The 15,335-nt window shown below is 41.3% G+C and overlaps 1 protein-coding gene across 1 annotated transcript in view; it reads left to right on the forward strand.

Annotated features, from left to right (window-relative positions):
- LOC144605276 (leucine-rich repeat-containing G-protein coupled receptor 6-like) overlaps positions 1 to 15,335 on the forward strand; it is a 254,009-nt gene that overhangs the window by 214,388 nt on the left and 24,286 nt on the right. Inside the window, 2 exon segments of the mRNA XM_078420375.1 lie at positions 8,270 to 8,338; positions 14,157 to 14,228. Coding sequence (XP_078276501.1) covers positions 8,270 to 8,338; positions 14,157 to 14,228 — 141 coding nt within the window.

Raw genomic sequence — 15,335 nt, forward strand, 5'->3', positions numbered from 1 at the left:
ATGGCTTGATCGTATTTGTGTGCAGTATTAACTGATTTAATTGCATAGCACGCAAACAAAAGCTTTGACTGTATCGCATTGTATGTGACAATAATAAGCCAATATAATTGGCTCCAATACTAATACCATCCAGCGGCTGACTGTTGAGCAAAGATTCTCAGTTGGTAGTTTCTATGAGTTAGCTTCATTAGATGAAATACACATATATTTACCACCAGTGAGAAAAATCTCCGCTAGGTTCAATTTGTGAGCTGTTTTAGCTGACACTATATTTTCTGTTAAACCTCTTCAGCTTTTTAGTTTAGAGATACAGCATGGAAACAGAACCTTCGACCCACCGAGTCCATGACAACTATCAGTCACTCAACCGCACAAGCTCTATGTTATTTCACATCCTCTTTAACTTCCAACACAGCCTGACCTTTCTGTCATGGGCCTCCTCCAGTGCCATAGTGAGGCCCACCGGAAATTGGAGGAACAACACCTCATATTTCGCCTGGGCAGTTTGCAGCCCAGTGGTATGAACATCGACTTCTCCAACTTTAGATAGTTCCTCTGTCCCTCCCGTCCCCTTCTCCTTCCCAGATCTCCCTCTATCTTCCTGTCTCCACCTATATCCTTCCTTTGTCCCGCCCCCCTGACTTCAGTCTGAAGAAGGGTCTCGACCCGAAACGTCACCCATTCCTTCTCTCCTGAGATGCTGCCTGACCTGCTGAGTTACTCCAGCATTTTGTGAATAAAAACCTTCGATTTGTACCAGCATCTGCAGTTATCTTCTTATATTAACTTCCAACACATTAGGGGCAATTAACCTACAAACCCGCATGTCTTTGGGATGTAGGAGGAAACCAGAGCACCCGAAGGAAACCCATGTGGTCACAAGGAGAAAGTGTACACTCCACGCAGTTAGCACCTGAGGTCAGGATTGATGTGGATCTCTGGTGCTGTGAGGCAGCAGGTCTATCAGCTGCACCACAGTAAAATTTACTATAATTTTGATAGATAGCAAAACTTGCAATATTTGAATGTAATTCCATAAATTAATACACAAATCATACCGTTTATGAAAACGGAGTAGCTAAATCTTTCTTATAAGGAATTCAAATCAACTGACAATAGTTCTCAAATATGACTCAATGCTGTTTCAATAGCCTTGCCACGCTAATAGTAAATTTGGCAACCTTTGCAAAACAGTATTAAAAGCATCCATTGTCTATTGTGTCCAGGACTCTATCTAAGACAAATATTGCAACCAACTATAAGAGATTAAAAAAATAGTTGAGTACTTATTTTTGAACAAAAGCTTTGATGTTTCTATGATTATGATAAATAATTAAAGCGAATGAATACAATTTAAGACAATGAAATTTTTAAAAAACAGTGAATGCATTGAACCAATGCAGAGATTACAACATCATATTCACTTTTATAAGGCTCTATGAATTTACTTGCAAGAAGTAAAAGATTTTACTGGAATTTTTAATCATAAGAGCAGCTGGTTAAAACAGACGGCAGATAAATAGAACCTAGAACATAGAACAGTACAGCATAGATACTGACCCTTCGGTCCACAATGTTCGTGCCAAACATGATGCCAAGTTCAACTGATTGCATCTGCTTGTACAAGATCCATATCCCTCTATTCCTTGCGCTTCCATGTGCCTATCTCAAAGCCTCTTAAACACCACGATCGTACCTGCCTTCACTACTACCGGTCCATGCCCTAACCACTCTCTGTATAAAAAACTTGCCCCACACATCTCCATTAAGCGTTCCCCCTCTTACCTTATAGCCATAGTGTTGGACACCTCCACCCTGGGAAAAAGGTTCTGACTGTCTACCCTATCTGTGCTCTCGTTATTTTATATACTTCTATCAAGTCTCCCTGCAGCGTCCAACATTCCAGAGAAAACAATCCAAGTCTATCCAAACTCTCCTTGCAGCTGTAATCCTCTAATGCAGGCAGCGTTCTGGTGAACCTCCTCTTCACCCTCTCTAAACCCTCCACATCCTTACTTTATTGGGGCGACTAGAACTGCACATAATACTTCAAATGTGAAGGGGAACAAACTATTTTAATTTCCCTCTGCAAAGACTCTCCTCTGCCTGGCGGACATGTCCTCACACTTGTAGAAAGAACCTGCAGATGCTGGTTTACAAAAAGACACAAAGTGCTGGAGTAACTCAGCACGGGCAGCCACAGAGGCGCGGCGGTAGAGTTGCTGCCTTACAGCGCTTGTAGCGCCGGGAACCCGGTTCAATCCTGACTACAGGTGCTGTCTGTACAGAGTTTATACGTTCTCCCTGTGACCTGCATGGGTTTTCTCTGGGATCTCCGGTTTCCTCCCACACTCCACCAAGTCTCCTCCTCCATTCAATCATGGCTGATCTATCTTCCCCTCTCAATCTTATTCTCCTGCCTTCTCTGACACCCGTACTAATCAAGCATCTATCTCTCTGCCTTAAAAATATCCATTGATGGCCTCCACAGCATTATGTACCATGAATTCCACAGATTCACCACCCTCTGACTAAAACAATTCTTACTCATTTCCTTCCTAGAATGTCCTTTTATTCTGAGGCTGAGCTCTGCTCCTAGACTCTCCACTAGTGGGAACATCCTCTCCACATCCACTCTATCCAGGCCTTTCACTATTCTGTAAGTTTCAATGAGGTCCCCCCTCATCCTTCTAAACTCCAGCGAGTACAGGCCCAGTTCCATTTAACGCTCGTCATATGTTAACCCATTCATTCCTGGGATCATTCTTGTAAACTTCCTCTGGACCCATAGTACAACATTGGTCCCTCTATTTATTTCCTGTGGTTGTGTTCAACATTGTGGGTTTTGATTAACTTTCTACTTTGACAAATCTTTTGATTGATTAGTAGGACTAGATGTTACAATCCCTAAGGTTTGCACTACAATTGACTGGTGTTGTTCTTGGGGGTGACCACTAGGTGATGTTGCTACCATTCAGACACATCTTCAGTTGTGTACCTCAACGTCACTGGGTGTTTCGGCCTTTTATCACAAGACACCTTCAGTCGAGGCAGGCCCACCACAGGGTGATCAGACCTGGGTGTGTGTCTTATGGTTAGCCTCTAGATGGTCACGTGGCAGCCCAGACAGTATCTTTTCTTTTCAGCCACAGCCAGTGACTGCTCTGTTCGGCGACATTTGCAAGTTCTTTGATTGCCCTCCTTTGGGCCTGCCCTCTGACTCCAACTTCCCTCAGGAGCCTTGCAGTGGAACTGGCTACAAAGCCCCTGCACCCCACCTCCACTGGACACACCCTTACACTCCAACCTCGCTCCTCTGCCTCTACTGCAAGGTTGGAATATCTCAGCCTTTTCCTTTCAAATGCCTCGTCCACAGCCTCCTCCCAGGGCACTGTCAGCTCAATGATGTAAACACGCCGACAGGAGTTGGACCAGAGGACGAGGTCTGGTCGTAGGTTGGTAGCTGCGATTTCAACTGGGAAGGAAAGCCTCTGGCCTAGGTCAACCCGCATTTCCCAGTCTCTGGCTGCGCTCAGTGGGCATGAGTTGAGAGGCAAGGTGGTAGTCTTCCGTTTCTCTCCTTCCCGGATGAACGATTGGATTTGCGGGAATGGTAGCTGGGCATTGATAGGCATGGCGTTGGTGGTAACTCTCTTGCACTCGAGTGCAGCTGCCAAACACCTCAGCACCTGGTTGTGTCGCCAGGTGTATCTGCCTTGCGTTAGGCTGGTCTTACAACCGACCAGGATGTGCTTGAGGTTTGCTGGAACTGCACACAGGGGGCAGGCTGGATCCTCTCCCAGCCAATAATTTCAGCACCTGGAGCACTAATTTCAGTAATAATTTCAGTAATAATAAGTAATAATTCAGTAATAATTTCAGCACATTTGATGTATTTTCATTGTTCCTTGATATATGAAATCGTTACTCAAAAAATAAAGTTAGTAAAAATGTAATGAAAATTTGAAATCAATCTCTTCAAAATTATTTGAGTGGCTGAAATGGAAACTTGTTCCGAAATCTGAAATCGCCTCTTTCTTCCAACTGCGATGCAGGTCTATTAATGTTTTCAAATGTTTATAAATTCTGTTAAATCGTTTATTTTTTTCAAATTTGATAAGCACTTCTGAAGAAGGGTCCCGACCCGAAACGTCACCTATCCATTTCTCTCCAGAGATGCTGCCTGACCCACTGAGTTACTGCAGCATTTTTGGTTTAAACGTGCATCTGCAGTTCCTTTTTATTACATCTTTAATTTGTCTGCAGAACATTTGTTGAAAAGGTGTTTTTTTATTCCCTAAGAAAATTAAAAAGATAGCACCAGCCAGGTGCTGGAGTCTTAACTGTGAAAGAAATGTTTTTAGCTGAGTAAATACCTTATCACATATCCTGTTCAACATGCTTATCTTTTCCTTTGGTAATTTTTTTTGGAACATATCCTACAGGTAATTATAATCCCTCAGTTCATATGAAGAACTAAGAGCCAAAAGGGCCTGTCCTACTTAGGCAATTTTAAAGCAACTGCCGGCGACTAGGCTGTCGCCAACTGTTCGTCGGGGTGTCACGGGCATGATCGTGAGGAGTCTTCAAAAAATCGTAGTGGATCTTGGCGTATCGCTGACAAATCAATCGGATTGAAATTTCACGCCGACAGCTGGCTTGTCGCCAGGTATCGTTGCTTATTGTGGGCGCTGTCGCATGCTGTCCCCAGGTTTGCTAGGTTGTCTTAGATGCATTTAGAAGCACATAATATTAAATTAAGTAAAGTCATTTGAAGATACCATAAAATACCTGTGTTTAACCAATTTATTTACCGTCGGGACATTTGACAGGTAGATTGGAGGCGACAGTTTGACGGTCAGGTAAGCGTGGGAATTTTCGCGATGTTTATGGCCATCAGTGATTACTTTCAAAGTAGGCTTCCAACCCAGATATGCAACCCAGAAACCAGATATGCATCTCCCGTACATTTTCAAAGAATGCCCACACTCCGCACAAAAATCCATTTAACCACGTTTAAAATTAAATTTCATAATACTGCTATTAGTAAACTGGAAGTCAATCCAGTTTATGCCTTGTTACGGTGAAGCTTGGTTTTCAAGTAACCCGGGCAAGATGTTATATTTCAAAACTCTCAAGTAATTACAGACTTGTCAGTGATTTCTGCGAAAAGTAAGACGCTGGAGAAGCATTAATAAGCGTGGGAATTTTGCGATGTTTCCGAAGACGGTGTAATCTCGACCTGACTCGGCATTGTCGTGGTCATTGTCGTAGGGTAAAAGAAAATTTCAGCGATCTGCTACGACTTTGACAGTCGTCGGCAGTCGCCTAAAAAATCGCCTAAGTGGGACAGGCCCGTAAAATGTGAGGAGCCTAAAATGAAGAATGCTTTAAGCATTGAAGGAGAATGCCCTGCTTCACAGGGTAGCGACACAAAAGGTACTTCCACAATGGACACCAACTCAGACCAAATGTAAAACCCAAACTCAGAAGTTTGTGGTCTTCTCAGCATGCAATTAATTCTTCTCTCCTTCCAGCTTACATCCTAATCTTCCCACCTTACGATCCACTTCCCCTCTTTACCTCTAGCTCTTTCCACTGAGTGTGTTTCTCCCAAATCATGTTACCTCCCCCACCAACCAAATAACCTTCAGCCGATGGTTTCACCGCTCCAAACCACTTCCCTCAAATTTTCCCCAGTGTCAGTCACTAGATTGCTGGTTGCCAAGGAAGCCACACTACAATACTCTGATAAGGTCCTGCTGTTAAGATTGGCGAGGCTTTAATGTTATTGGCTTTGATGGGTTCTTTGGCCATTTTCTGGCTTTAATCAAATCCCTCAGCTCTCTATTTAGACAGCATTGTTCACTTAGTTTTCCATCTCAGCCAAAACTTGTAATTTTCTTAATTAAGCAAACTTTCACCAATTGAGAGCTCAAGCCTGGAAAAGGTTCACTTCGGATAGGTTTGTGTCAGCATGTGCAGTTTGACCAGCTATGTGGCTCCAGCATTTAGTAATAACTTGCTGGTGATTATATTTTTGATTGTGACAGAACATTTCTTACTGAGATGAGAAATGTTTGGATAATTTTGTGGTAAGAGGGAAGAGAAACTATGGACAGGAAAGTGTAGGTTCAAAGATTCCGAACGCTGATTAAATCAAAATTACAGCCTTTTTAATTTAATTTAACAAAGCTCCATGCATGAATAATGCGCCCCGCATCTATTTTTATTGCACAGCTTTATTGGATAACGACTAGGATTTCTCAACAAACAGGTTAACACCTATTATTGTTAAAATCGCATATAGATAGCAAGCGTTTCCAGTGTTTTAAACAACATGGTGAACCATTTTTAAATGTGCTAATTCTTTCCAATAAATAAGAGGAATTGTGCAGAAAGGTGGAAATGCAACTTGTAAACCATGAACCATGTTTTAAATGTGCTAATGCTTTCTGTTAAAATAGGAGGAATTGTACAGAAAGGTAGAAATAGAACCTATAAACCTATTAGTTTAGTTTAGTTTAGTTTAGAGATATAGCACAGAAACAGCCCCTTCGTCCCATCGAGTCCACGACGACCAGTGATCCCCATATACTTGCGCTATCCTACGCACGAGAGACAATTTACAATTCTTACCAAAGCCAATTAACCTACAAACCGGTACGTCTTTGGAATGTGAGTGGAAACCTGAGCTCCTGGAGAAAACCCATGCGGTCACGGCGAGAATGTATGAACTCTATACTGACAGCAACCATAGTCAGGATCGAACCTGGGTCTCTGGTGCTGTAAAGCAGCAACTCTACCGCTGCGCCGCTGTGCCACCCTATTGTTAAAAGATTCCATGGCTAAGGACTCCATGGGTTATACAAGCTATTGTCGATTTATAGACAATCAAGAAAGTCAAGTGTTTCATTGTCGAATGTACCAAAAACAGAACAATGAAATTATAAATTGCAGCAATATCTAAATTTAAATATCTAAACTGATATTTATTTCAATGTGCTCTGACATTAAAACACAGGAATGCTAACTGATACATATCTTTAAAATAATGTAACATCTGCATAAATGTACATAAAGCTTCTGATCAATTGTAGATAACAAAATTTTTGAGATCATCCATTTAAAAGGCAATGGGTATTATCTATTTTATCACCTTATCGTACAGTGTAAATTCAGTTTGAACACCATTGGGATTTGCTACCTTACTGAATTAGCTGAATGGTACTTAAAAGTGCTGAATGTGGCTTTTGCGATATGTCAGCTCAACATTTGTCATTAGATTTTATGATGAAACCTTCTTTAATTAGCATTTTAAGTCAAGCAATTGCATCTTATTGTATAAGCAAAGGCCTGCAGAGGCTGGTTAACAGACAAAAGGGCATAAAGTGCTAGAGTAATTCAGCAGGTGAGGCAGCAACTGGAGTACATGGATAGATGACATTTCATGTCTGAAGAAGGGTCTCAACCTGAAATGTCATCTATTCATGTTCTCCAGAGATGCTGCCTGACCCACTGAGTTACTCTCGCACATTAGTAACTAGTAAGTAGAAAGTTGGAAAGAGTGCAGAGAAGGTTTACAAGATTTATGAGTTGTCAAGACTCGAGGGACTGAGCTATAAGGAGAGGTTGGACAGGCTCAAACTTTATTCCTTGGAGCGCAGCAGCCTAAGGGGTGGTTTTATATAAAATCATGAGTGGGATAGATGGGGTGAATTCATAGAGTCTTTTACCCAAAGTTGAGGAATCAAGAACTAGTGGACATACGTTTAAGGTGAGAGGGGTAAACTTTTTCACACTGATGGTGGTGGTTAAATGGATGAGCTGCTACAGGAGGTAGTTGAGGCAGGTACTATAACAACATTCAAAAGACATTTGGACAGGTGCATGGATAGGAAAGGTTTAGAGGGATATGGCCCAAGCACAAGCAGGTGAGACTAATGTAGACGTTGCATCCTTGTTGACATGGGTATATTGGGTCAAAGGCCCTGTTAACAGATTTACTGATAGGATTCAAAGGTATCTGGACTGTTTGACAAACTAAGAAATACAGATTGGATTATTTTGTAGAAGGGTCACTGTATTGTACATCAGCAGATGAAACAAATACTTAATAGACACTATTATCAGTAGGGCTAAATGAAATTTAGGCTGTGTGTCAAACAATTTTGATTAGAACATTACTTCAGAGACCCCATTAGTGCCAGTTAACTGTACAGAACACAAATTGTCATCAATAAAGAATTTCCTATTTTGTTTTAACCAGAGACCTGAATTATAATGACTTGGATGAATTTCCGATAGCCATCAGAACTCTAAGCAAGCTTCAGGAACTGTGAGTATCAATTAATCAATTGTAATGAAAACAAAAACTTGATTTTGGAATTCTGCTATAAAGGTTAGCAATAATTGTGTCATTGACTGAAGCAAGTGTTGAGTCTTTGTGATCTTGCCGAAAAAAATCAAATGAGTTTGTGCATTTCCAAGAAAGTGGATCAAAAAGCATGCAAGTTCAAATTCCTCACAAGGTATCCATCCACCATGCAAAATATCAAGGGCAATTGACACTATAATTGACAATATTTACGATAATGATTCAGGGGATGGTTGGGTTAACGCATGAGAAGCGTTTGAAGTCTCTGGGCCTGCACTCGCTGCAGTTTAGAAGTATGAAGGGCAATCTCATTGAAACCTACTGAATAATGAAAGGCCTAGATAGAGTGGAGAAGATGTTTCCACTAGTGGGAGAGTCTAGGACCAGAGGGCACTGCCTCAGAATAAAAGGACGCATGTTTAGAATGGAGATGAGGAGGTATTTCTTTAGCCAGATGGTGGTGAGTCTGTGGAATTCAATGCCACAGGCGGCTATGGAGGCCAGTTCATTGGGTATTTTTCAAGCAGAGATTGTCAGGTTCTTGATTACTAAGGGTGCTATAGGAGATGGGGAGGAGGCAGGAGAATGGGGCTGAGAGGGAAAGATAGATCAGCCATGATCGAATGGAGACGCAGACTCGATGGGCCAAATGGCCTAATTCTGCTCCTACAATTTATCAACATGAACTTATTCTGCTCCTATGTCTGAGGAAGGAGGTCTCATGGAAGGAGCTTATGTCCCAGGAAATGGTCAGATGTATTTGCAATCTGTTCTTTAATCACACACACTGTGTGTGATTCTAATTATGTTCCAGCAATGGAACTGACTGCTAAATAATTGTTTTATAAAATGTTAAGATTTCAAAAGTTCCTTTTAGCTGATATATCAACCCGTGAAAGGCTCTGGCGTTCCAAATCCTCTTGATTCTTTTCTTATGGTTGAATAATATCGGGCTGGCTTTTTCATGCAGAATGGAGCTTAAAATGTATTGAAAATTAATTTAATCCAGAAACATCCAGTGTGGTCCGAAGTCAAATTTGTCGTCCAAGTTCTTATTAGGTGGTGTTAGAAGCTTTGGGCTGAATGTTTTCAATTTACATGCCAGTGAGACATGAGCTGCACATTTTCAGGAACCAGAGGATTGGAATAGATTGCTCTTAATTTAATTAATAGCTTAAAGTTGCATGAATAGTTTAGTTTAACTTTGTTTAGAGGTACAGAATCGAAACAGTCTCTTCGACCCACTGTGTCCACGCTGACCATCGATCACCCGTTGATACCAGTTCTACGTTATTGCCTATCCACTCCCTACACTCTGGGAAAAATTTACAGAGCCCAATTAAGTACAACCCTGCACATTTTTGGGATGAAGGAGGGAACTACAGCACCCAAAGGAAACCCATGTGGTCGTAGGGAGAATGTGCAAACTCCACAAAGACAGCATCCAAGGTCAGGATCGAACCCGGGTCTCCGGTGCTAGAAAGCAACAACTCTACCAGCTGTGCCACTTGGCTGCCCTTTACAAGAAATTCTATTCTCTGATTTTAGGCCAATTTTAATGGGATACCCATGGTTATTTTAATAAAACAGATAGATCTATGGACACTGTAATTGAGAAAATAAGAAATTAGGCCAAGATCAGACTGAATATTTTCAGTGACTTGAGACTTGAAAGTTGCAAGATAGTGCCAGAGCATGGTGACGCATTGCATGCTGTCCCAGAAGAGGATCTACTATTATTAACAGCTATCGTTCCACTCTTGAACTTGTGGATGATTGTTCTCATAGTATGACTTAACTGGATAACACGCAAAACAGCTTCTCACTGTAATTTTGGTACACGTGACAATAATAAACTAAATTAAACTAAGATTCTTCTGACATTTCGGACCAACGATGGGGAGCTCTTATGTCTTCATACAACTTAGTGGCACAGTATTTAAAAGACATTCATCGCCTAGAAACGTAACTGTGTTAGGCATTTTGCATTTGCAGTTCAATTTTAGAATCATATCACCAAAGAATACATGCGCCAGGCAGTGAGGCTGATTGCAATATGCAGATTGTTTGACACTCGATTATTTCCCTCAGTGTAAATTTATTTAGTAAAAGGCACGCAGTGAAAAATTAGTAATATTTCCCCAAACAATACTCTGCCCTCCTCTGCATTCACAGTTACAAATGCCACAGATCTCAACTGTTCATGCAGTTAACCAGAAGACCAATTATCCCTGTGTTACTTACAGGGCACAATAACCTTGATTCAAGAATTCCTTCAACGTGCCAGATGTGCCTCAGAACGCCCCTCTTAATATCTGTAAATTATTTATTTTAGTTGGGATAATGACATCTACAGTTCTTGCCAGGGATGCTCATTATTGCTCATCTTCGGGAGGTTTGGCTTCCATTCCCACCACACTGCCATTCGAGGGAAGATCTTGCTCCAAGCAGCAGAGCTAGTTCTAAGAAATGCCGATTTCAGAGCCCTGCAACGCACGATATTAGGCTACAAAGTTTTACAAGAAACATATGTCTTATATGTGGTTCACTTCCAAAGGCCCAAGACTCACAAATCCATTGAGCGTGACATGTTGCATATTGCCCAGCAAACTGCTCCAAAGTGGTTCCCACATCATGCAGCTTTGTGATTTGGTTTCGCAAGAGAAGAATTTTAACCCAACATGTTTCAAGTCTGATTTACACTGAGCACTTAAAAGTGTTTGATCATCCAAGAGGAAATTTTGCTCAGTAGGATACATGCACACAAAGTTAAATCCATTTGGAAAGATAATGCATAAAACTTTGATGTGTATTGAAAATTGTGATCTCTGTCCATGCATTGTGGGATCTGTTTGCTAATTAGGCCTTCATTGCTGGAGGCATTGAATATAAGGGTCAGTTAGTCATGATGCAGCTCTATAGGATTCTGGTTAGGCCACATTTGGAGTATTGCATGCAATTCTGGTCGCCCCATTGGAGGAATGATATGGAGGCTTTGGAGAGGTTGCAGCAGGGCCGTCTTAACGCATGGGCCTGATGGGCACTTGTCCGGGGCCCCACGAGCATAGGGGCCCCACGAGCATAGGGGCCCCATGCTGATCTTAATTTTATCGACCATTTACATTTTTATTCCTGTGAGTAGTTGTCGTAGGGGCCCCAGTACACTGCTTTGCCCGGGGCCCATAATGCTGTAAAGACGGCCCTGGGTTGCAGTGGAGGTTTACCAGATTGCTGCTTGGATCAGAGGGCTTCAGCTACAGGGAGAGGTTGGATAGATTTTGGATTATTTTCTCTGGAAGGTCAGAGGTTGAGGGGAGACTTGATAGAAGCATATAAAATTCTGAGAGGGATCACAGTCAGAATCTTTTCCCTCGGGTGGAAACATCGAACACTAGAGAGCATAGCTGTGAGGTGAGAGGGGGAAGGTTTAATGGAGCTTTGCTGAGGTGGTGGTGCAAGCAGGCGCAATAGTGGCGTTTAAGAGGCTGTTATGTAGGCACATGGAAGTGCAGGGAATAGAGGGATATGGATCATGTACAGGCAGTTTCACTTGGCATCGTCTCAGCACGAGCGTTGTGGGCTGAAGTTCCTGTGCTGTACTGTTCTTTGTTCGATGCTCTATGACCTTAAATCAGCAATTCCTTCAACATGCCAGATGTGTCCAAGATCATCCCACTTAATATCTGTAAATTATTTATTTTAGTTAGGATAATGACATCTACAGTTCTTGCTGGGGATGTTCACTATTGCTCATCAAAGGTAGGTTTGGCTCCCATTCCCACCACACTGTCATTCAAGGGAAAATCTTGCTCCTGGTGACACAGCTAGTTCTAAGAACAGCCAATTTAAGAGCCCTGCAATGCGGGATATTGGGCTACAAAGTTTTACACTCTGAACAAGAAACATACGTCTTATATGTAATTCACTTCCAAAGGCCCAAAACTCACAAATCCATTGAGCGTGACATGTTACATTTTGCCCAGGAAACTTGCTCCAAAGTGGCTCTCACATCATGCTGCTTTGTGGTTTGGTTTCACAAGAGAAGACTTTTAACTCAACATGTTTTAAGGCTGATTTACACTATGAGCACTTAAAAGTGTTTGATCTTCCAAGAGAAAATTTAGCTCAGTGGGTTACATGCAACGTAACATTTAGACTTTAGACTTTTGAGATACAGCGCGGAAACAGGCCCTTCGGCCCACCGAGTCCGCGCCGACCAGCGATCACCCCGTATACTAGCACTATCCTACACACAATTTACAATTTTACCGAAGCCAATTAACCTACAAACCTGCACGTCTTTGGAGTGTAGGAGGAAACTCGAGCACCCAGAGAAAACTCAGGCGGTCATAGGGAGAACGTACTGTGCTACTGTGCCACCCCCATGTTAAACACATTTGGAAAGAAAATGCATAAAACTTTGATATGCATTGAAAATTGTGATCTTTGTCCATGTACTGTGGAATCTGTCTACTAATTAAGTTAAATATTTAGTTACCAAATACTTCAGATAAAAATGATACTACCAGCTATCTCCAAGGCCAAAAGGATCTGGATTGACATATTTGGCTTCCTCTAAGCAGACACTGAGGGAATTTTTCACTAATGAAGGGGACATTCTTTGAGATCAGATGCTGACTAAGCTCCTGTCACTGGTTTGAGTGGGATAGATGGTCAAATTTCCCAACTGTCCATTCAAAAGGTCAGGAATAATCTTGATGTTGTGAAGCTTTGAAAGAGAACCCGTGACCAAATAGTATTCAAGGGTTCTAAACGAGTGTGGACTAACTTGCTTGAGTCAGAAGGCTTATGAAAACGTTGTTGGATAGTGAATGCCCAATGATCGACATGCTTTCAAAATCATGATTTAATTATTTTCAACAATTTTCTAAAGAACCAACTGCACGAGGAGTTACATAACTATGTGACTGAATTTCTCAGCACATTGTCTGGGCAGCTCGGTGGCGCAGCGGTAGAGTTGCTGCTTTACAGCGTCAGAGACCAGGGTTCGATCCTGACTAAGGTTGCTGCCTGTAAGGAGTTTGTACGTTCTCCCTGTGACCGCGAGGATTACCTACGGATGTCCACAATACACAGATAATATACAATAAGCAAAAATTCTATAAATTAATAACTCCAATGCTCGTGCAAAGAAGCCCAAATTCCTTAGTGCATCCAAAGATAGTTCATAGTTGAGGTTAGTATTGTGCAATCTGATGGCTGTTAGGAAGAAGCTATTCTTCAACATGGTAGATTAGGCTCCGGTTTTCTCCCACAATCCATGGACGTGCAGCTTTGTAGGATAATTGGCATCTGTAAATTGTCCCTCGTGTTTAGGATAGAACTGGTGTACAGGGTGATTGTTGGTCAGCGCGGACTCAGTGGTCTGAAAGGCCCTTTTCCACGTTGTGTCTCTAAACTTTCCTTCAAAGGAAATGAATTTAATTGGCCTCTGTAAATTGATCCTAGTATGAAGGGAGTGGACAAGAAAGTGAGATAACGTAGAATTTATATGAACGGGTAAGCGATGGTTGCCGTGGACTCGGTGGGCCGAAGGACCTGTTTCCATGTGGTATCTTTGAAACAAAATCAACAAGTCCAATTGTAATCTGACAATATATTTTGTTGATGTTAACCAAAGGATTAAAAAGCAAGGGATCTATCCTCAGCAAATAATTATTTAAGGAGAGAGCCACAGTTGATATTTGCTATAGTAATATAATTTCTACATTCGTATGACTGATTTAACTCATAAGATGTATTTCTGATTGTACAATAGGGGATTCCATAACAACAATATCAAAACAATCCCAGAAAAAGCTTTTGTTGGAAATCCATTACTACAAACAATGTAAGTTTAAATACTATTGTCTCCTGTTCACCGTTATTTATTCCGTCTCAGTGTGTCTTTTGTATTAGGGAGGAAATATTATTAGGGATGATCAGTCCGCCTTGGCCTACACAATCTCCCAGTTGCCAAACATTTTAACTCCCCTTCCCATTCCCATTCTGACCTTTTTGTCCTGAGCCTCCTCCACTGCCAGAGTGAGACCCAACCCAAATTGGAGGAACAGCACCTTATATTTTGCCGGAGGTATGAGTTTTGATTTTTCTAATATCAAGTAACCCTTGCATTCCCTCTCTCTTCGTCCCTAAATGTCCTACTAGTTTCACTGATTGTATTTCTTCATTAACACCTCCTCAGCACTGCTTTGGAAGGTCTGTCGAGACTTTTGGTGTTCCAGTATCTGGAATGGAACTTAAAATATATAAAAGTACATTGTGGTCCAGAAAATAACTTAGCTGGGGAATATTTCTATTGTTTGGCTGTTTAAAATTCCTTATTGGCCTTAGAATCTGCTCCCTATAGAGCGGTAAATTCATGGATCAACAATTAACAGATTAATGTTTGCATTTGGTAGAGTGTGGTTGTGGACGTAGCACACTTCAAAGGAATATCCTTTATTTATTTTTCTTGGCAGAATTAGCCCTTCACACCTAAGAATTATACTTCTATGTGATCTGAACAATACTAGGCTGTTAATTATTTAATATCAATTGATTCAGTTGGGTTATAATATATATAAATCATTCATCCATTGTAACACAGTCAAGAGGCTTTCACAGCCCGTTCTGAACTATTTTATACAAATATCAATTTAATTTGTTTTCAACTTAGTGTTTAGAAAGTGGTAATAGATAGCTAATTGCTGGTGAACTGATGCCATCCAAAGTCTACGTTCTGAGGACTATACACAAATGTTAGTAGAAGGTAAAGAAAATTGTCTTCCATCATCTGTTCAAACAACTAAATTAACCATATGGGTCTCTTGACTGATTGTAAGGCTGGTTTCAATTAATTCTACAGGCAACTACTTTTTGTTATTGAAGCTGATTCTTTACTCTGTTCACATCAGCATAGCAGATGTGAGCTTTGACACTGATTGATGTCGTATGA

Source organism: Rhinoraja longicauda, chromosome 24 (assembly GCF_053455715.1).
Source record: "Rhinoraja longicauda isolate Sanriku21f chromosome 24, sRhiLon1.1, whole genome shotgun sequence".
NCBI classification, from domain to species: Eukaryota; Metazoa; Chordata; class Chondrichthyes; order Rajiformes; family Arhynchobatidae; genus Rhinoraja; species Rhinoraja longicauda.